This window comes from Grampus griseus (genome assembly GCF_964374135.1).
Source record: "Grampus griseus genome assembly, chromosome: 1".
Lineage (NCBI taxonomy): Eukaryota > Metazoa > Chordata > Mammalia > Artiodactyla > Delphinidae > Grampus > Grampus griseus.
The window spans coordinates 176,596,880-176,618,296 of record NC_139017.1 but is presented as its reverse complement, the minus strand read 5'-3'; the positions used below and the strand labels follow the sequence as shown (position 1 = coordinate 176,618,296).

Below are 21,417 nucleotides of genomic sequence, written 5' to 3'. Positions count from 1 at the left end.
CCTCATGGCTCGGGCTTACTCAGAGTTCCTTCTCACCCCAGCAAGCCTCCCTGGCTTCCCCACATCGTGATCCTTCTGCTTCCCTCTGCAGTTCCCTAATTCTTTGTGTCATTCTCAAGAAAAAAATTCAGATGTCTCAGTTTCTGTTTTCTGAGCAGGATGTCGGGGCTCCCTGGTGCATCTAAAAGGTCCTAAAGGTTGATGCCCATCTTGCTGTCCTCAGCAGAGCTGGCGTCTCACAAGGTGGCCCTTTAAGCCAGACCGGGGCCCAGCGGGCAGGGATCTGACTTTCTCAGCAAAGACTGGAGAGTGGGTTTCCTATTTCTGAAATCATGGGAAGCAGTTCCATGAGTTGGAGATCGAGTCCTTCATTCTCACCTCTAGTTCCCTTACAAACAGGCTGGGTGACAACGATCCCATTTCCTTTCTCCGTAAAATGAGAAAGGAAATGATACACACCAGGTGCTAAACCAGGTGCTACTTACACACAGGTTTGTTATTGAATCCTCAGGAGGAGGTACTATCATTAAATCCTATTAAACCAGGGAAACGGAGGCACAGAGCAGTTGAGTAACTTGCCCAAGGTCACACAGCTAGTAAGTGGCAGAGCAGGGATCTGAACCCTGTGGGTCTGGCTGCAGAATCCTTGCTCTTTACCATGGTTAATTCATGCTACTGTCATGCCATTCATTCATTAATTCATACCGTATTGCCATTCCATCATCCCTCAGACTCCAGCAAAAAGTGGGCCATGAGATAAAAGAGGCTGCAGAGGGCGTTAGCTCTGTTCTGCAGAACAAGATGGTCCTTTGTTTCTGGCCAGGAACGCTGCTGCCCTTCACCTGTGCCCTCTCTGAAGGGCATGGGAAGAGCTGGCCTGTCAGCAGGTATAAACTCAAAAGTTCCTCCCTCAGCTAATTTCAAGGACTGTTTACCTAAGTGAATGCAGGAGGATTAGGCAATCCACTGATCTGACGTGCTGGGTGGGTTTGGGTGTGACCAAGCGCACTGCGGCTGTCAGAACAAATCCATCCCACGGAGAAGCTCGGACGCCTATAGCAGCTCGGACAGCCCAGGACACGTGTTGGGATGTGACTCGTGAGCTGGGGCTAGGGGTCCACCAGTGATTTAAGAATTAGGATGAGAACAGGACTGCTGCCAGTTGGATTCTCCACTTTATGCCCAATGCGTGGGACCCAGGCCATCTCTCTCACCGCCTGGCTGAGGGCAGCCCTGAGTCTGCATGAGTGGCAGGTGTCGATTGCTGAGACAGGCAGGAAATGCCCCTCGGCATCCGGCTGGCATTTTCAGGCACCCATGATGCCCCTCACCAGCTCCCTGGGCCGCCCTTGCCAGGAGCAAGGGCACAGGAAATGCCATTGTTCTGGGAATGCATCTCCATCCTGCTTCTCTCTGCCTTGGGTCCTTCCCTGGCCTGTAGTCGCTCGTCCACAAAGGCTGCCCTGTGGGACCCTGTGAGTGAGTTTTCATAAATCAGACAGTGAACAACCAAACCCCTGGGTAAGTGGACACGTCACGGCTGATGCCAGGGCTGTTGAGACAGGTGCACACCACCTGGCTGAGTGAAGCCAGTGAGAAGGCCGTGCTGTTTATCAGCGGGTGCAGCAAAGTGTGGATCAGCTGACCACACTCGGTAAATTGTTATTTACAGTTTCTGAACTTTTAAAAGAAGAGCTTCCCCAGAATCGGCCCTGATTCCAGACCCACAGCGTCATGACGGCTCTGGTCACCCTGCTGTCCCTGCTCCTGCTGGGACCCCAGGCCCAGCACGGGACCGAGTGGACCTACTCAGGTAAGGCCCACCCCAAGGGCTGCACGCCGCCTTTCTGCCATCACGTCAAGGAAGGGGGCACCCACTTCTCGAGGACGAAGCCTGGCCTTTCGGGGCGACCATGCCTGATGATTGCGTACGGTGCTTGCTGGGGTCTCAAGGTCTCGGGCTGGGGCAAGAGCATACTGAACTTAGACCTCGGCTAAGGAGAGGAGGGCAGAACTCTCCCCGTTCCCGGATCCCTGAGCCACCCGCAGGGTTTCTGCTTTGCTGCCCCAGAAGCTGGCTTGAGAGCCCACTTAGTGCTTACGAGGGCAAAGCCATTTGCTTTCTTGGTCTGTGTAGACAGAAAGTAAAGCCGTTACAGGGGGCTCCCTGCAGCCCCACCGAGGGTGTGTGGGGTTTGCCAGCACTTTCTTCCCGGAAATTTCATGATACACGGTCTATCCAGAGCGTCTCGACGTGCCGAGAACCCAGTGACCATTGCATGGCCTCCAGGCTGGCCTCTCTTGGTCGCCGTGGCCGTGCTGAGACCCAGTCTCACATCCAGAACCCCACTTATAGGACGTGAAGTGGAAAACCCTGGCATTTAGCACAGGTGCCGGCCCGCGTGTGGACCAAAGAGAGGAAGACAGTGGGGTTCAGACACTAAACACCCCTTCTGTGTGGCAGGGGAGAGAGCGCCTACCTGGTCCCCCTCTTTTCTGTCCTGGATGGAGGCATGGGGCCGGAGAGGATGCTCGTGGCCGCTGGCTGATGCAGGAGCCAGGAGCAAGCAGGGTTTTGAGGCTGCTCTCTGCACAGTCTGCCCTGGCCGCAGATACAGGGTGAAGCGTCCTCCCAGGGTGCATGTGTGTCCTCTAAGTCAAGGGCAGCAGAGTTAGGAGCATTGTGGCAAGGCTCAGGAAGTCCAGCTTCAGAGGGCGGGACAGCTGACTCTGACCAACTGCTCTGTCTGGACCAGAGGATTCCCCTACCCGGCCCAGTGCCACGAGACCCCGGGGCTTCCGCTCGGTCAGGCCCATTGGTACTGGGTGTGGTTCGAGGGTAAGGAAGAGAGGATTCCGACAGTGGAGTCTGTCCTCCCCAGCTCAACACAGCCTCTGAGACGGGGCCCAGGAGAACTCGGGGCCCAGGAGAACTCGGGGCCCAGGAGAACTCGGGCAGCAGCTGCTGCGAATGCCTGTCGGGGATACTTGAGAAACACCAATGCTGTTAAAAAACCTTTTGATCCACGAAGGGGCTTTGTTCAAGACGTCTGGCCTTGCTCCTGGCACCTGCCCCTAGGAAAGAATTGTCTACAGATTGGTTTGTATTATTAAACAGTGAAGAGAGGAACAGAGAAAAAAAGAATTGCCTTTTTTATTGAACCGAGAAGCTGTGAGAGGCCTAAGTACAAACATCTTCCTCAAAACAAGCTATGGGTGACGCTGTCCCCTAAGGGGGAAAGAGAGTTGGATTCCCTACTGCAAATGGATGAGACCAGGACCCACAGTTGTTTGGAGGCCGAGTCACCCATTATAATGACTTGCTTTTATCACCCTCTCTCCTCTCTTCTGTCATTAGTAACTACCTTAAAAAAAGGTAAATTTCCTTATTTTGATATTCTTTTCAACTAATCATTCTAGGTCATCCTTGAAGCCGATGCTTCCTTCCTTGTCCTGAATCCATAAGTGTAGGCACCCAGGTGGTCTTTACCATATTGGGAACCAGTTAAAGGGGAGGGGTCAAGCAAGGAGGTGGGGAGGCCCTGCAGGAGGGCGTAGGGCGTGGAGTGGGCCGTGGTATTGTTGGGGGCTGGGAAAGAGAAACTGCCATTCAGAAGAAGTGAGGAAAAGGCCCTGAGAGTAACACAGGCATGCGAAGCCCAAGTAGCCCTCGAGTGCATTTATCAGCCGACAGTCACGTAAACGGAAAACCAAAGCTCTGTATTAAAGACATCCATTGCTTTCAAAACACGAAGGCATGTTCTCAGGGCCAGTGGGTGCAACAGGAAAGTTACGAACCAGCCCCAAAGCCCCCCAGACACCAGGGTCCGTGGAGCTGATTTAGGTGCCCCTCCCACCTCCTTCTGGAGGCCTGGCCCTGCTTTCTAGAAGACAGGCCTCTGGTCTTGACTGTGGCCTCTGCAGGCCTCCTGTTGAGCGGGCCCTGAGTGAGTGCCCAGAGGGAGCCCCTTGCACTGTGACCCCCTGGACTCTCTCCTGTGTCAGATGGGGTGCTGGATGAAGCACACTGGCCGAGGGAGTACCCCGACTGCGGGGGGAAGAGACAGTCGCCCATCGACCTGCAGAGGGAGAAAGTGTGGTACAACCCTTCCCTGAGGGCTCTGAACCTGTCAGGCTACGAGGTCCAGCACGGGGCGTTCCTTATGATCAACAATGGCCACACAGGTAAGGGCGGGCGACAGGCTCCCGTGCCCGCGCGGGCATCGGGGGGAGGCAGGCAGGCAAGGCTGCCAGGAGCTGTATGCTCAGAGATCCAGAGTGCGGCCTGGGGGCTGCTGGCCTCAGACTCGGGGCAGACCGGTGTCGAGCCCTGGTACTTCGTCCCTGGTTGGGCAGCATCCGTCTGTAGACTCGGTTCCCCACTGGCCCCTTCATCCTGCACTGGCCTCTCTCTGAGCTCACTCTGACCCAACCAGCAGGAAATTCAGCGGACAGAGAGGCAACACCGAGAAGCCACATGACCCACTGTCTGTTCTGTTGATCTGTGCCCAGGTCTGATCTGCCATATTTTCTATGTGGGAAGGTCAGACAGGAAAAGCTGGTTTGGGGGGCCTCCATTCCAGAAGCCTAGACTGGACAACCATCAAATCCTGCTTAAGGTTTGCAGACATCCTTCTGATGTTTTTCAAGTGGGCTCGTCTCCTCTGAGCCTTATGACAAGCCCAGAGGGGGGCATTTTTTAAGCTGAAACCAGAGGCTTTGGGAGGCCAAGGGACTTATGGTCACACAGTCTCTAGTGGCCGAGCTGGATCCAGGCCTCGGATGTCTGATTCCTCGGTCATGTCCTCCTTGGAAACTTCCCTCTCCACTCCCACCTGGGTTGGGACAGTTTACTGTCCATTCGCACAGGTGTATGTGGGGGCGGTCATAGGACTCAGATTTCCTTTTTGCACTATTAAGAAAATAAAACCAATTGCCCTCGATGGGGCTGGTGAAGGTAGTAGCCCTCAGATCAGCTGTGATTTGGATTACTGAACGCCACACGTAGTTCGTGAAAGCCTCATTTTATCACCCGTATCACGTTCCTGTTTCCAAAGTTACTCTCTGAAGCTACCAGCATGTTGGCAGAAGTGTACGGCCTTTTCAGATTGGCTTCTTTCACTTATGCTTCCTCCGTGTCTTTTCATGACTGGATAGCTCATTTCTTTTTAACATTGGATAATATTCCACTGTCTGGATGCACTACAGTTCACTTATTCATCCACTTACTGAAGGACACGTGGCTGCTTCCAAGGTTCAGCAATTATGAATAAAGCTGCTATAAACATCAATGAACACCAGTGTGTAGATTTTGGTGTGGACATAAGTTTTCTGCTCATTTGGGTAAATACCAAGGGGTGTGATTGCTGGATCATATGGTAAGAGTATGTTTAGTCTTGTAAGAAACTGTCCAACTCTCTTCCAAAGTGGCTGCACCATTTTGCATTCCCACCAGCAGTGAGTGAGAGTTCCTGTTCCTCCACAACCTTGCCAGCATTTGGTGCTGTCAGTGTTCCGGACCTCGGCCATTCTATTAGGTGTGTGGGAGCACCTCATTGTTGGTTTAATTTGTATTTCCCTGATGACCTATGCTGTGGAGCGTCTTTTCCTATTTGCCATCTGTATATCTTCTTTGGAGAGGTGTCTGTTATGGTCTCTGGGTTATTTGTTTTCTTATTGTTGACTTTTAAGGATTCATTATATATTTTGGATAGCAGTTCTTTATCAGATGTGTCTTATACAAACATTTTCTCCCAGTCTGTGGCTTGTCTTGTGATTCTTTTGATATTCTTTTCTGCAGAACAGAAGTTTTAAATGTTAATTAAGTCCAGCTTATCAATTCTTTCTTTCATGGATTGTGTCTTTGGTGTTGCATCTAAAAAGGCATCACTGTACCCAAAGTTGTCTAGGTTTTCTCCTATGTTATCTTCGAGGAATTTTATAGTTTTGCACTTTACATTTAGGTCTGTGATCCACTTTGAGTTAATTTTGGTGAAGGGTGTAAGGTCTGTGCCTAGGTTCATTTTTTTGCACGTGTATGTCCAGTTGTTCTAGCACCATTTGTTGAAGAGACTCTCTTTGCGCCATTGATAATCTTTGCTCTTTTGTCAAAGATCAGTTGAATATATTTATGAGGGTCTCTTTCTGGGCTTTCTATTCTGTTCCACTGATCTATTTGTGTATTCTCCCACCAAGACCACACTGCCTTGAGTACTATACTTTTTTTTGTTTGGTCACACCATGTGGCTTGTGGGGTCTTAGTTCCCGATGGAACCCGTGCCCCCTGCAGTGGAAGCGCAGAGTCCTAATCGCTGGACCACCAGGGAAGTCCCTACTGTAGCTTTATAGTAAGCCTTGAAGTTGGGTAGCATCAGTCCTCCAACTATGTTACCCTCCTTAAACATTGTGTCAGCTATTTTGGGTCTTTTGCTTCTCCATGTAAACTTTGGAGTTAGTTTGTTGATATCCACAAAATAACCTGCTGGGATTTTGACTGGGATCACATTGAATCTCTAGGTCAAATTGAGAAGAACTGACATCTTGGCAGTAGTGAGTCTTCCTATCCAGGAAAATGGAATATCTCTCCATTTATTTAGTTATTCTGTGATTTCTTTCATCAGAGTTTTTCTGTTTTCCTCATATAGATCTTATATGTAATGTGTTAGATTTATACCTAATTATTTAATTTATACCTAATAATTTAATAATTATACCTAATTATTTAATTTATACCTAATTATTTAATTATACCAAATTATTTAATTTAATTAACTTAATTATTTAATTTAATTATACCTAATTATTTAATTTAATTATTTAATTAAATTTAATTATTTAATTTAATTACTGTGCTTTTAATTTCAAATTCTACTTTTTTTAAAATTAATTTTTCTTTTTTGGCTTCATTGGGTCTTTGTTGCTGCGCGGGCTTTCTCTAGTTGAGGTGAGTGGGGGCTACTCTTCTTTGCGATGCGTAGGCTTCTCATTGCGGTGGCTTCTCTTGTTGCAGAGCACAGGCTCTAGGTGTGCGGGCTTCAGTAGTTGTGGCTCACGGGTTCTAGAGCGTAGGCTCAGTAGTTGTGGCGCATGGGCTTAGTTGCTCTGTGGCATGTGGGATCTTCCTGGACCAGGGCTCGAACCCATGTCCCCTGCAGGATTCTTAACCACTGTGCCACCAGGGAAGCCCTAAAGCTTATTTTCAATTTCTCTATTTTGTTGTAAACAAGGGACAGTAGGTGGACCAGTACTGATTGATTGATTTTTTTTTTTTTTTTTAATTACCCGAAACACACATGCATAGGCTCCAGAAAAGCTTAAAGGCTGGGAGTACTGGGCCTGCAGTGTTCAAGGGGAAGGGCAACACTGTTCTCTTAATAGGTACTATCAGCCACTCCACTTATTGGGCTCATTGAAAGGAGGGATGATCTCTTATTCATCCTTCTATCCTGGTACCTGGCACAGAGCCTGACATAGATTAATGCATTTGAGGCGAAAAGACTTGTGCACGAAAGGATAAATCCCCAAATAGGCTCCATGAGCGATGCAGTATTCTGAGTAGGTTTTTTTTTTTTTTTTTTTTTTTTTGGCTGCATCAGGACTTAGTTACGGCGCACAGGCTCTTCGTTGAGGCACCCGGGTTTCTCTCTAGTTGTGGCTCGTGGACTCCAGAGCGCACAGGCTCAGTAGTTGTGGCACGCAGGCTTAGTTGCGCCGCAGCATGCGGGATCTTAGTTCCCTGACCAGGGATCAGACCCACATCCCCTGTATTGGAAGGCGGATTCTTAACCACTGTGCCACCAGGGAAGTCCCCTGAGCAGGTTTTGATCTTTGAAAGCTGCAGGAGCAAGACTGGTTCTGTCTTTGTTTTTTTAAACTTTTATTTTGAAATAGTTTTAGGCTAGAAAAATTGCAGAAATAGTACAGAGTTCCCAAATACCCTTCTCCCACTTCCCCTAATTTTATTATCTTATAGCTGGACTGTGTTGATACCACATGATGAACTACACTCTAGACCTCATTTGAATCTCATCACTTGCCCAGAATGTCTTTATCCTGGTCCAGCATCTAATCCAGGACCACACATTGCATTTTGTCATCATATCTCCTTAGTCTTCTCCAATCATGGTCAGCTCCTCAGTCTTTTGTAACCTTGACGCTTTGCAGTTGTTTCTTGAGCACAGTAAACGCTCAGATCATGTGTTTTTTCTCTGGTCTGATAAGAACTTGGTTAAATTAGTTTCAAACAAAGGGGAGTAAGTTCTGCAAGTTAAATCCATTTTTTTTCAGAATCTGGAAGGTTCAGCAAGTTGATTTGTGGGAGGACAGCTATTTGGCCTCACCTTTGCAAAAGCACAGTGATAAGCCTAGAATTGCCGCCATTTTTCAATCTGGCCTGTGCGATTCTATGGACACAGCTTGAGAATTGAGACATTCTGTCTGCAGGGAATTGTGTTTCAAGGGAAACATGCTTGTCTGGATCTCTGTTATTGCTCCTGTGGTACTAACTCTCCTCAGCTCTCCAATCTCTGGGAACAGATGACTGCGTATCTCCTTTGAAAACCTCTTCCATTTTTCTCACGTGAGCAGTGATTTTTGAGGCCGGCTACAGTTTAAGCACTAAATACAAAGCACCTGTTCTGCCAAAGGGCGTGTAAGAATCTTTGAGGCTGGACTTCTGCCTTCTGTCATATTATGTTATGAATTTCATCACAGCTTCCTGCTGCTTTAGATGATTTGGAAGGGAAGAAGGGGTCATTTGACAGATATCAAGTACCTACTATCTGCTCTTTAAGAAAATTTACTTGTTTATAACCATCTTCGATGACTTTAAATAGAAAAACCTTGTTATCAGGAGAGATGCTGACTGTCCCTTTTCAAGTCCTAAATTATACCCTCATAGATATTTTTCTTGGTCATTTTCTGGGGTCACTCTCCATGTCTCCCTTTTGCCTGGGTCATTCCAAAATATAGAGATTTCTCTAAGACCTAAGCCAGTGGAATGAACAAGGCAGCTGTCTCACCAAAGTAACCTCCCTGTAGAAAGTCTGTGGGGCACAGGGCAAAAGGAAGCTGGAAGAGGGATCCATTTTCCCATCGGCAAGAACCTAACGTTTGAAAGCATCTGTTGATGATCACGTCAAATTCAATCCCAAGCCAAGAGTCTGTGTGTCCCCTGACTTGCCGCAGAATGTGGTCTTTCGTCTTCTGAAGACAAGTTGAAGCCTATAATGGTGATGTCCCGTCCAGGCCCAGTTCTGGCCCAGCTCTGCCCTGACCAATGAACTGAGTGACTCTGCAAATCTTTCTACCAAGGTTGGCTTCCTTGTCCATAAAATAAAAGTACTGAAGCCCCGCAGGGATGCTACTTTCTACGAAGTGGGATGGGTTGGTAGTTGGTCTAGTTCTAGAAGTCGATATGGGATGAAGATTTTAACCACATCATAGAGAAGATAACGACCTCAACTTGACCTTACAGAGTACTCACGCTGGGTAGTAAAGTAATCAAAATAGTCCAAGAGGCCCTACTTCCTATCCCTACCCTGTGGGCAAATTCCAAAATTGGCCAGAGGTGGAGAGCGGAATTCTGATTTCCACACTCATTAGCCCTGTTTTTTCAGGGCTCCCCCCTTCGTTAGGGCTAACAAGCTGGACCTGCCACTTGGAGGTCCTGCCCCTGACCTTCTGGTCCTGGGTGGGAAGGTGCGTGCCCTGGGACGGGTGCCTGTCCAGCCCAGCTTACTCAGTGCCTGGTCACCATCCTTCCCCATGTGCCAGGTGCCCCCTCTCTGTTGGTCACCCTGCTCATGGCAGTCTAGGCCTGTCTATAGTACCAGCTTGCCCCAGGAGTGGGCAGGTGACCAGGGAAGCTGCCTCACCTGTAGGCCTGAGCCATCCACGCCCATCTGCACACTCCCTGCCCCTTGTCTTCTCTTCCAGTACAGATCAGCCTGCCCTCCACCATGTGCATGACGGCTGCCAATGGTACCCAGTACATAGCCCAGCAGATGCACTTCCACTGGGGTGGCGCCTCCTTGGAGATCAGCGGTTCCGAGCACACCATTGACGGGATCAGATATGTGATGGAGGTACCCTGAGGATCCTCTTTCTTTCAAACCCCATAGTCACTTTTCTTATTAAAACAGCCAAAAAGGCTTTGCTGAGTCAAGTCACCCTGAGGTTGAGTTTATTTTTCATTCATTTACAACAATTCACTGATCACTGCTATGTGCTGGGGGTTCGGGCAGGGTCCCTGACCTCACAGAAGTCACCCCAACGCAGGAGTTTACAGCCCACAGAGTGGGGCAAGCCCTCCTTAGTTTCAACCGGATTTCTATGTGGTAGATTTGCCGGTTCCCCCTCTTGCTTAGGATGACCACAGGTTTACAGTGGCCTCCTGGGGTAAGGGGGCACATGCCCACTCTAGGGAGACCTCAGGAGAACCCAGTGGCCTCATACGATCCCTTGGACTCTGCCAGCTTCTCTGCCTGGGGGAAGGTGAATTGCCATCTCCCCAGAATACCACTCATACTCTTCGCATTCTTGGAGAACTTTCTGGTCTTGATAGATCTTGTAGCCCAGAGGGAGGGACATGGTGGTCAGAGGTATTTATGTGGGTCAGCTGAGGTGTGGGATGGAGCACCTTTTTTTATTTTCCTCCTTCCCTGAAAACCTGAAGCACTGGAGGTTTACAGGAACTGCCCTTGACTTACACTTTCTTGCTTCCACAGATTCACGTTGTTCATTACAATTCTAAATACAAGAGCTACGATAAGGCTCAGAAAGCACCAGATGGTTTGGCTGTGCTGGCAGCCCTCGTTGAGGTAAAGCTGAAACTACACATGCAGAGTTAGAAACTGGTGTCAAAACAAGGTGTTAAGTGTAGACAAAGGGTCTTCCTACTTGCCCCTCCTCATCTGTTCCTGAGCTCACACTTCTTGGAAACACTCACCCAATGAAAGACCTACCCTTTTTCCAGTCCTTGCTCACAGTTACTGTGTTCCTTCTGTGTCACCAACCTCAAGGACATTGCATAACTTGGACGAGCTGACTTAAAAGAGCTGGGATCACAGAAGGGTCCACTTGACAAAAACTGCTCTGAGGGCAAGAGGAAGCCTGCAACCCCCTAGACAAAGCCAACATCTCTGCATTTCTCAGAAAGTCTGGAGGGTGGGATTTATGTCTAGGTAGCAAGAAGTGGTCAGTGAATCCAGTCACCCCCAAACAAGTTTTATATTGGATAAAATTGTCAAAAACAACCGTATCAGTGCTCTGGAAATGGACCAAAGACAAATAACAAGGTGAGGCATTTATTTATGATAAATGGCTAGAATTTTGAGTAAGAACAATGGGAGTTTGTGGACATCTTGCCTGGGGCTGTTCGCATCCCCTTCCCCTAACTTAGTCAGCAAGGTAGTTTTATCAGGGCAACATGGACAGGAAAACCAGCAGCTTCACTGCTTGGTACAGGGGACTAATTTGATTTGGAGTAGAATTTGAAAACCCATGCCCAGGGGGCACTGCTGGTACAAGTAGCAAACAACCGAAAAGACAGAAAATGGAAAACCTGCAGGTTTGATGGTCTGAGATTGCAGTCCTAGTTGAGGTGAGTGGCAAGTGGCAGACCAATCAGAAATGTAACTGGGAGATGAGCCATAGGAAGGCTGTATAAGCTTCCCAAGAAACCCTGATGGAAAGTAAAGGCTGAGGCTGACTTAGTAACTGGCTGAGCTTTGAATGTGCTTCTCAACCCGCATACAGATCCATCAGCAGAGGGTGCAAATCTTGGGCTCATGGGGTTTGAGCGCAACCTCTGCAAAAATCATTGGCCACAAGACTATGTTGACCCTAGATGGCCCCAGGCTAAAAATTAAAAATAAGACTTAAGACCTAAGCAGGCTCATCAGCTGCTATATACTGTTGTGAGACATATCCTGCAGAGGAAGTCCAGGCAAGTCACTAAACAGTCACATGAACAACAACAAAAACCCCTCAGGACAATTTTTAAAAATCAGAATTCAGGGGCTTCCCTGGTGGCGCGGTGGTTGGGGGTCTGCCTGCGATGCAGGGGACGCGGGTTCGTGCCCCGGTCCGGGAAGATCCCACATGCCGTGGAGTGGCTGGGCCCATGAGCCATGGCCGCTGAGCCTGCGCGTCCAGAGCCTGTGCTCCGCAACGGGAGAGGCCACAACAGTGAGAGGCCCGCATACTGCAAAAAAAAAAAAAAAAAAAAAAAAATCAGAATTCAGATTTGCTGCCATGTATTATCTAAAATGTCTAGATATCAAAGAAAAAGTTGGGCATGCAAAGAAATAGGAAAATGTGATCCATATTTAGGAGAAAAAATAAAGCAGTCAATATAAACTGACTCTGAGTAGACCAAGAGTGATTTAGCAGACAGTACTTTCTTTATTATTATTATTATTTTATTGTTTGGCTACTCCACATGGCTTGTGGGATCTTAGTTCCCTGACCAGGGATCAAACCCTGGCCCTCAGCAGTGAAAGCATGGAGTCCTAACCACTGGACCACCAGGGATTTCCCTAGCAGACAGTACTTTCAACAACTATCATAAATATGTTCAAAGCATGAAAAGAAACTATGTTCAAAGAATTAAAGGAAAATATGATGACAATGATTCAAAAAGGATCTCAATAAAGAAACAGAACTATAAAAATGCACCAAATGGAAAGTCTAGAGTTGAAAAGTATCATAAAAGGATGAAAAATTCACTACATGGGCTCAAGGCAGATTTGAGGCAGCTGAAGAAACAATCAGTGCATTTGAAGACAGGTTAAATAAATTATTGAATCTGAAGAACAGAGGAAAAAGCTAGAAGAAAAATGAGCAGAGCCTTAGAGACTCATGGGGACAAGATCATGCTTCCCAACATATATGTAATGGGGGTCCCAGAAGGACAGCAGAGAGAGAAAGTGGCAGAAAAAACTGTTGAGGAAACAATGGCCAAATTTTCCCAAATTTGATGAAAAAACAATAATTTACCAATCCAAGAAACTCAACAAACTCCAGATCTGATAAACACCTAGACACATCAAAATCAAACAGTCAAAATTGACAAGAGAAAAAGGGTTCATTATATAGAGGGGACTGACAGTGCATTAATGGCTGACTTCTCATTAGAAGCAAGGCATCAGAAGGCAGTGGAATGACTGACGATCAGGATTCCTATGTCCAGTCAACCAATCTTCAGAAATGGGGCAAAATAAAGACATTCCCAGTTAAAGTAAAACTGAGATAATTGTTAACAGATCTGTCTTACAAGAAAAATTAAAGGAAATCCTTCTGGCTGAAAGGACATCACACCAGACAGCAACTCAAATCACAGAAAAAGATGAAGACTGCCAGAAAATAGTAAATATATATATATATATATATATATATATATATATATACACATATACAAACATACACATATATATACATATATACATATTCTTGTCTTCTTTTAATTTCTTTTTTTAAAAAAACCATAAGATTGTTTAAAACAATAATTATACCCCTGTAGTATTAGCTTTACAATGTATGACAAAAATAGAAGAAAAAATGAGGAAGAAATAGAGCTATATTGGAACACAGTTGCTATATTTTACTAGAATTAAGTTAGTATTTACCTGATATAGATTGTGATAAGTTGTATGTGGTAGTCACTAGAGCAACCACTAATAACCTAACACGGTTAACTGGTACACTAAAAGTATAGAACAGAGTTGAACACAAAAGGTAGAAGAGAGGAACAAAAAAAGATGAGACATTTAGAAAACAAATAAATGGCAATCAGAAATCCAAGAAAGTCTGAATTTACACCCAGGGGAAGAATGGATCAGCAGCACTGACTGAAAAGAACCACTGTCCATAGACCTTTTTCACAAAAAGCAACTATTCTGACTTCTAAAAAGTCAACACTCATACAATAAATAAAGGATGGCGGTGGTCAGAATTGGAGCAGTTTTGCCTTGGACATCTGGCTTTCCTTCATTCAGTCAAAAGTCCTGAGGATGAAGAAGGGAGCATTTCAGAGCAAGCCCCTGCCTCACCATGAATCTGGGGACTTCCCTGGCGGTCCAGTGGTTAAGACTCCATGCTTCCAATACAGGGGGCATGGGTTCGATCACTGGTCAGGGAACTAAGATTCCGCATGCCGCATGGCCAAAAGACCAAAAACAAACAAACAAATGAAGAAGCACAGTGAATCTGACTGTGGCTGACATTGCCCAAAACAGGGTCACTGGGGATATCTTGACAGTGACTTTTGGCCATTCCTTGAGGACATCACCAGTCACCACCAAGAAGCTCTTTTCCCTGGAAGCTGCCAAAATGCTTCAGATCTTGTCTTTCTGGAAGAGACAGGGAAGCCCAGGCACTTGGTGGCAAAGAACAGCCAGATGGTCTCCCCCAGCACAAGTGGGGCACGGGTGGGCTGCCTCCTTGCCCTTGAGGCTCTGCCCAATCAGCCAGTTTACAAAATAGCTGGATTAGCGGGGATAGTTCTGGATGGACGGCCCTTCTCCATTAGGTGAACTGCTCTGTGTTTCTCCTGCAGGTCAAGGATGATGCTGAAAATACTTACTACAGCAACTTCATTTCTCACTTGAAGAGCATCAGGTATCCAGGTAAGGGAAACCGACAGCGGCTGCACGAGGGCAGAGGAATGAGTGTGAGTGTGATGGGGAGCAGGGGAGCAGGGAAGAGTGTCGCTGGTGGAGAGGGTGGCAGATAAGCCTGCCAGGGGACGCTCCCCTCCCCGTGCAGGGTCTCTGGTTCCAGCAATTCCCAAGGTTGGCTCAGGCTGTGCACACCTCGGAGAAACCCATTCATAAACTCTACCTGTCAATTGCCACAGTTGGAACTTCTGGATGGCCAGAGTTCCACTAATGAGGGATACCTTCGTTTAAGTGACTCTTCCCTCTGGCCCCAGCTGGTAGTAATGATCCTGGTCTCTAGAGAGAGATGACCTCCTTGGCTTCAAGCTGAGAAGAATCTCAAGAGTGAAGCCTCTTGTCACGGTGCCTGTACACACAGACACAGGGCTGCTCTCCCTTATCTCTGCCGCCAGAAGGCAGGGTTCTTGTCAGAGTGTCTGCCCACTCCCATGGTCAACCCTTGACCTTGAGCAGTAACCAGGTCTGTTGCAGCCTTGGCTGTGTGCATCTCACTTTGGCCACATCTCCCAGACTCCAGGCCCCTGACCTCAGTCCTCACCCCCTCCAGCAATCTGCTGACCTCCTATCCATGGACCTCCGCATTCTCACTATTAGCCACGCCTCATGCCTCTCATCTCTCTAGCTTGGATTCCACGGGCCATACTTCTGACACGCCCACTCAAATGCCCTCCATCCTTCCATAAGCTCACCTGGCAAAGCCCCAGACTAACTCCCACTTGCTCACAGCCTGTAGCCAAATGGCTGAATGTAGCCAGAGAGAAGCACACAGATTTCTAGCTTCATTCACAGCGACAAATATACACAAGTACTAACACTGCTCAGAAATCCTGAAATACGACTCTAGACATTTGCTTTTCCCCTCTCCCAAATTACTGCATCATATTTTCTCCTCTCTCCCAAAGCCCCTCCTTTCTGGCCCCAGCTTCTCCCTTGGAGGTGATGCCTGGCCTCCCACTCCATGGAGAAGGTAGTCAGAAACTCACTCATCTTAACCTGCCTGCGTCTGACCAAACTCCATGTTCCCTCCTCTGTTACACTGGATGAGAGGTCCCTGCTCTGGTCCAGGACCAGCCTTCCATGTGGGCACTGACCTCCCCATTCTCAGGGCCTTTTCTCCTGCCCGTCTCCCCTCTCTCCTGCAGCTCACCCTTCACCCGATCACTCCACTCAACACAAAGCACAGTGCTCTCATTTCTTCCATTTCAAAACACAAACTCCATCTCTTGACCCCCATCATTCCCTCAGCTTCCGCCCCATTCTCATCTCCCCTTGAAAGAGTTGTCTGCTGTCCTGTTCTCTTTTCTCACTCACCCTAAGCCTTCAAGGTCATCCTGGTTGTCAGATCTCCTGGGCACTTTTCTCTTCTCTTGCTCCACCTCCAAAGAGTGATGCATTACACGCGGCTTGCATTCTGGCCAAAGCCCGCCCCCACCCCCAGCACTACTCTCTTGCTCTCTCTTCCTGGCTCCTGCCTTAATGTCAGAGGGTGCCAGGACTCTGACTTCTCTCGGTGACCTCATTTTCAGTCCCATGGCCTGAATTGTCATCTTTAGGCTGTGGACTCCAAAAATCTCTATCTGGTCCTCCAGGCAACAACAGCACCAGGCAGGACAGGTGAGGCAAAGTAGAGGCAAGAACTGTCTAGTTCACCTACTGGCCGTGAGCAAAGCCAGCAGGAGACGCCACAGGCCTGTGGTGTAACTAAGGAGTTGCCTTGAATTCACTGACCTCAGATATTCTATCTCTACTAACTGATCCTGATATATTTCCTTCTCCAATTCAATAAATTCCACTGCTGATCAGTACTGCCCACAACACTGGCCTCTCTCTGAACTTTGGATTCCTTTACCCAGCTGTTTAGTTGATGTTGCCCGATGGATCTAGAATTTAACATGGTCAAAGCATCACTTATTCCCGTCCTTTTCCAGGCTTGTCCCTAAACCAACTTCCTCATTTCAGCAAAGAGCATCCTCATCTATCCCCTTGTTTAAGCCAAAAATCCTAAAATTTTTCTGGACTTCCCTCTTCTCATTCCCCACCCTGCCCTGCCACACCCAAACCATCAGTGGGCCCTGTTGTTTTTACCTCCCTGCTTCCAATTCTTTGGGGTATATTCCCAGAAGTGGAATTTCTGGATCATATGGTAATTCTATGTTTAATTTTTAAAGGAACCACCATATTATTTTCCACAGTGGCTCATCATGGTTCTTGAATTCTTCACTGACTTGAACGTATTGGAGTTATGAAACAAAATCTATGCAATAGAGTCCTTTAGAAGGTTATATCTTGAAATCTATCCAATAAAAACAAAACTTAGGGCTTCCCTGCTGGCGCAGTGGTTGAGAGTCCGCCTGCCGACGCAGGGGACGCGGGTTCGTGCCCCGGTCCGGGAAGATCCCACATGCCGCGGAGCGGCTGGGCCCGTGAGCCATGGCCGCTGAGCCTGCGCGTCCGGAGCCTGTGCTCCGCAATGGGAGAGGCCACAACAGTGAGAGGCCCGCGTACCGCAAAAAACAAAAACAAACAAAACTTAGAAATCTTTTACTTATTCATGGGATTATGCACTACTACACTTCACAGGCCTGGTTAAAGAAACCTGTTTATGTATATATCAAAATGATATCGTCTTTGCCATTGAAAAATGCAAAAGTGCTCAGGGAAGGTGAAGCAAAAGTCAACTCGACTCCGTGTTGCTTTGATAGAGTCTCTTGCTGAGATCAGGGACTCAGCGTCACTGACATGAACAAAAGAGGAATTCTCTAGATGCAGCGATAGATGTGGGTGCCGTGGAGGCTTCGGATGCCCTGTGGATGTCCCCCTCTCTACACCTCACCTGTGGCTGAGCTTGGTTTCCAATGCGCATGGCAGGAAGTGCTCGTGGCCTGATGCCTGCACCTGGACTCCTGCTTAGTTCTGATTCTGCCTTTCTAATCTCTATCCCTCCCCTTCATTTATAGATGAGCACAACTCAAGGAATTTTGTTCTTTCTTTGAGAGCACTTACCCAAAAGCCCCTAGGAGTCATAATTGCTTTCATTTATCATAAAATATATCCTCTGCCTAACAATGATGATGGTGATGGCTACACCCATGAGCACTTTCCTATGTGCTGGTCCAATGCCAGCACTTTATAAACACATTCCCCAATGCTCCTGGGGGTCCCCTTTTTACAGACCCAGCCAGGGCCACTCAGCCAGGAGGAGGTATTTGAGTGGGTTTCTGCCCAAAGTCTTTGCTCTTAACACCTCCCTGGAAGCAGAACACTGGGGGATGTTTCCCAATGACCAGGTTCTATGTCCCCCTGCTTAAATCAGGAGATTTAAAGATGGTGAGATCTGAGCCAGAGCTGTCCTTGCAAGGGGTAGCAGTGGTTCCTAACATTCTTTTTTGTCCCCTCTTTTAGGACAAAGCACAGTTCTGAGGGACCTTGATGTTCAGGACATGCTACCTGGGAACCTCCACTACTACTACAGCTACTGGGGGTCACTCACCACTCCTCCCTGTACTGAGAATGTCCACTGGTTTGTGCTGGCAGATACCGTCAAGCTCTCCAGGACACAGGTAGTGTGTGGAATCACTTTATCAAAGTCTCTCCTTTCAACGGCCTGGTTAACAAGAGCGCTCCCTAAATCTCACCTAATGCTGATACCTGGGCTCCTACAGTGTTTTCCATGTACAGGGCTGCAGTGCCTCACCTCTATTGCTAGGGGTGATCTTACTAGTGTTGTGGCAGAAATGGGCAAACAGGCATCAGGGAATCCAAGAAACCTATAGGTGATGCAACAAAAAAAACTGGGACGTGGTGCAGGTCATAGGACAAGAGTTGCACAGTGAAGGCAAATATTTACTGAGTGCTGCTCCCATCAGGCACTGCTCTATATGAAGTAACACATTACTTCATAAATGACTCCATGCAAGAAGGATAGCTCCATATTTAGCCTTTCATCGCATAAAATCCCTGTGGCTCTTTGAGGGGAAGAGCTGTATCAGTTGTCTTTTGTCCTTCATCATAGCATGGGTACATAATAAATATTTGTTGAGTTAAATAAAGGACAAACGTTACTGAGGTTTCAAAACAAAGCTGACATTTCCTTCTGGGTGATGTTCGTCCTCAGAAACAAATATTTCTTTTTTTAAACTTTTCATTTCCCTATTCCAGGAAAAAGGTGGAAAGACCCCTATTCTTATAACCACACAAAAAACATTGCCAACCAGGTTTGAAGTGCCCCTAGATACCTAACAAAAGCCAATGTAAACTATCTCAGGAAAAATGCACCTTAAATCCAGATCTATAAGAATTTACATGAATAAAGTTACCTGAAATGAGCTCAATTTTTTAAAAATCACAAAATATCAGGAAAAAGGCACTATGAATGATTGTCAGCAGAAATAGAACTACAAAGATTTCAGATATAGTAATTATCAGTCAATTAATATAAAATATGTTTAATATGCATAAATAATGCATAATATGTAAAATTAAACATATTTAGTATGTTTAATATGTATAGGAGTTTTAAATATGAGGAAAGAACAAAGTATAAAAATGACGAAGTAAACTCAAAAAAGAAAAAAAAAACAAATGGGTTGTTAATTTCTAGAAATGAAAAGATAGTAATGAAATTAACAACCCAACAAATGGGTTTAATAGCATGTTAGACACAGTTCAAGAAAGAATTAGTAAACTGGAAGACAGAGCTGACAAAATTATGTAAAATGCAGCACAAAGAGAAAAAGAGATGGAAATATGAAAAAGAAGTAAAGAGATATAGAGAACATACTAGAAAGGTCCAACAAATGTCTGGTTGAAATTTAGAGGGAGAAGAGAGGTAGCATAGAGAAGAGGGACAATTTGAGAAATATTGGCTGACAATTTTCCAGAGAATTGAAAGACACCATGTCATATATGAAGGAAGCCCAACGAGTCAATGAAAACAAAAAGAAGCCCACACTAAACCATCACAGTGAAACCACAAAATATCAAAGACAAAGAGAAGATTTAAAAATCAACCAGAGAGAAAAGACAGATTTTCATGAAAAAAATACTATAGACCAAGAGTAGATTCAACACAGCAACCATGAAAGTCAGAAAGCAGTGGAACCATATTTTCAAAGAACTGAGGGAAATGAATAGCTAACCTAGAGTTGTACAGGCAGCAAAAATATCTCTCAGGAATATAGACAAGGGACTTCCCTGCTGGTGCAGTGGATAAGACTCTGCACTCCCAATGCAGGGGGCCCAGGTTTGATCCCTGGTCAGGGAACTGGATCCCACATGCATGCTGTAACTGAGAGTTCACGTGCTGCAACTAAGGAGCCAGCAAGCCACAACTAAGGAGACTGCGAGCCATAACTAAGGAGTTGGTGAGCCGCAACTAAGGAGCCCATGTGCTGAAACTAAGGAGCCAGTGAACTGCAACTAAGGAGCCAGAGAGCTGCAACTAAGGAGCCCACCTGCTGCAACTAAGGAGCGCACATGCTGCAACTAAGGAGCCTGTGAGCTGCAACCAAGGATCCTGCGAGGTGCAACTAAGGAGCCCTCTTGCTGCGACTAAGGAGCACACATGCTGCAACTAAGGAGCCAGTGAGCCACAACTAAGGAGACCGGTGAACTGCGACTAAGAAGCTGGCGAGGGCTTCCCTGGTGGCGCAGTGGTTGAGAGTCCGCCTGCCGATGCAGGGGACACGGGTTTGTGCCCCGGTCCGGGAAGATCCCACATGCTGCAGAGCGGCTGGGCCCGTGAGCCATGGCCGCTGAGCCTGTGTGTCCAGACCCTGTGCTCCGCAATGGGAGAAGCAACAACAGTGAGAGGCCTGCGTACCGAAAAAAAAAAAAGAAGCTGGCGAGCCACAAGTAAGGAGCCCACATGCTGCAACTAAGGAGACTGCTTGCTGCAACTAAGGATTGCATGTGCTGCAACTAAGGAGCTGGCAAGCCACAACTAAGGAGTGAGCCACAACTAAGGAGCCTGCCTGCCGCAACTAAGACCCGGAGCAACAAAATAAATAAATAAATAAATGTTAACCAAAAAAGAATGTAGACAAAATACAGACATTTTCAGAAAAAACAAAAATTGAGCTTGCTGCTTGGTATGTCTCTGTTTACTTCTTCCTCTCCTTTCTACTATTGACTAAACACTCATAGAAAAAGATTAAAAGAGATTGTTGGAGAAATGAATGGGTGGGTTAATGGCCTGGCACATAGCACGCAGAACCACTTCTGGAATTGAGATCTTCTCACAACCGCTTTATCAGGGTTATATAAATCCAAGCTCTAGTTCAGTTGCTAGCTAAAAGTAAAAACTCACCCAGTGCCTCTCCTCTCCTTAATTCCCTTCATGTTTCCTGCAGGTCTGGAAGCTGGAGAATTCCTTACTGAATCACCAGAACAAGACCATCCACAATGATTACCGTGGGACCCAGACCCTGAACAACAGAGTGGTGGAAGCCAACTTCATGTCTCAATCAGTGTGAGTGAGATCAACTCTTGTTTGTTCTTTGCAAGTTGCAATTATAATTTCCTGTTTTCCTCCTTCTCTGGGTGGACCCATCTCTTCTGGCAATAGTAAGGGAAGGAAAAGGGACTTCCCTGGTTGTCCAGTGGTTAAGACTCCATGCTCCTAATGCAGGGGGCATGGGTTCGATCCCTGGTCGGGGAACAAAGATCTCTCATGCCACACGGCATGGCCTAAAAAAAAAAATAGTAAAGGAAGGAGAGTTATCTAAACAACAGGAGGCTC

At 46.9% G+C, this 21,417-nt stretch overlaps 1 protein-coding gene across 1 annotated transcript; it reads left to right on the top strand.

Annotated features, from left to right (window-relative positions):
- Positions 1 to 3,264: 3,264 nt before the first annotated feature.
- On the top strand, positions 3,265 to 21,151 carry CA6 (carbonic anhydrase 6; the record flags this gene model as incomplete). Its single annotated transcript, XM_082661577.1, has 7 exons — positions 3,265 to 3,376; positions 4,006 to 4,185; positions 9,937 to 10,085; positions 10,728 to 10,820; positions 14,558 to 14,627; positions 18,081 to 18,238; positions 21,029 to 21,151. 7 exons carry the CDS (start codon positions 3,265 to 3,267, stop codon positions 21,149 to 21,151), a joined length of 885 nt encoding a protein of 294 aa, XP_082517703.1.
- Between the last annotated feature and the right edge of the window lie 266 nt (positions 21,152 to 21,417).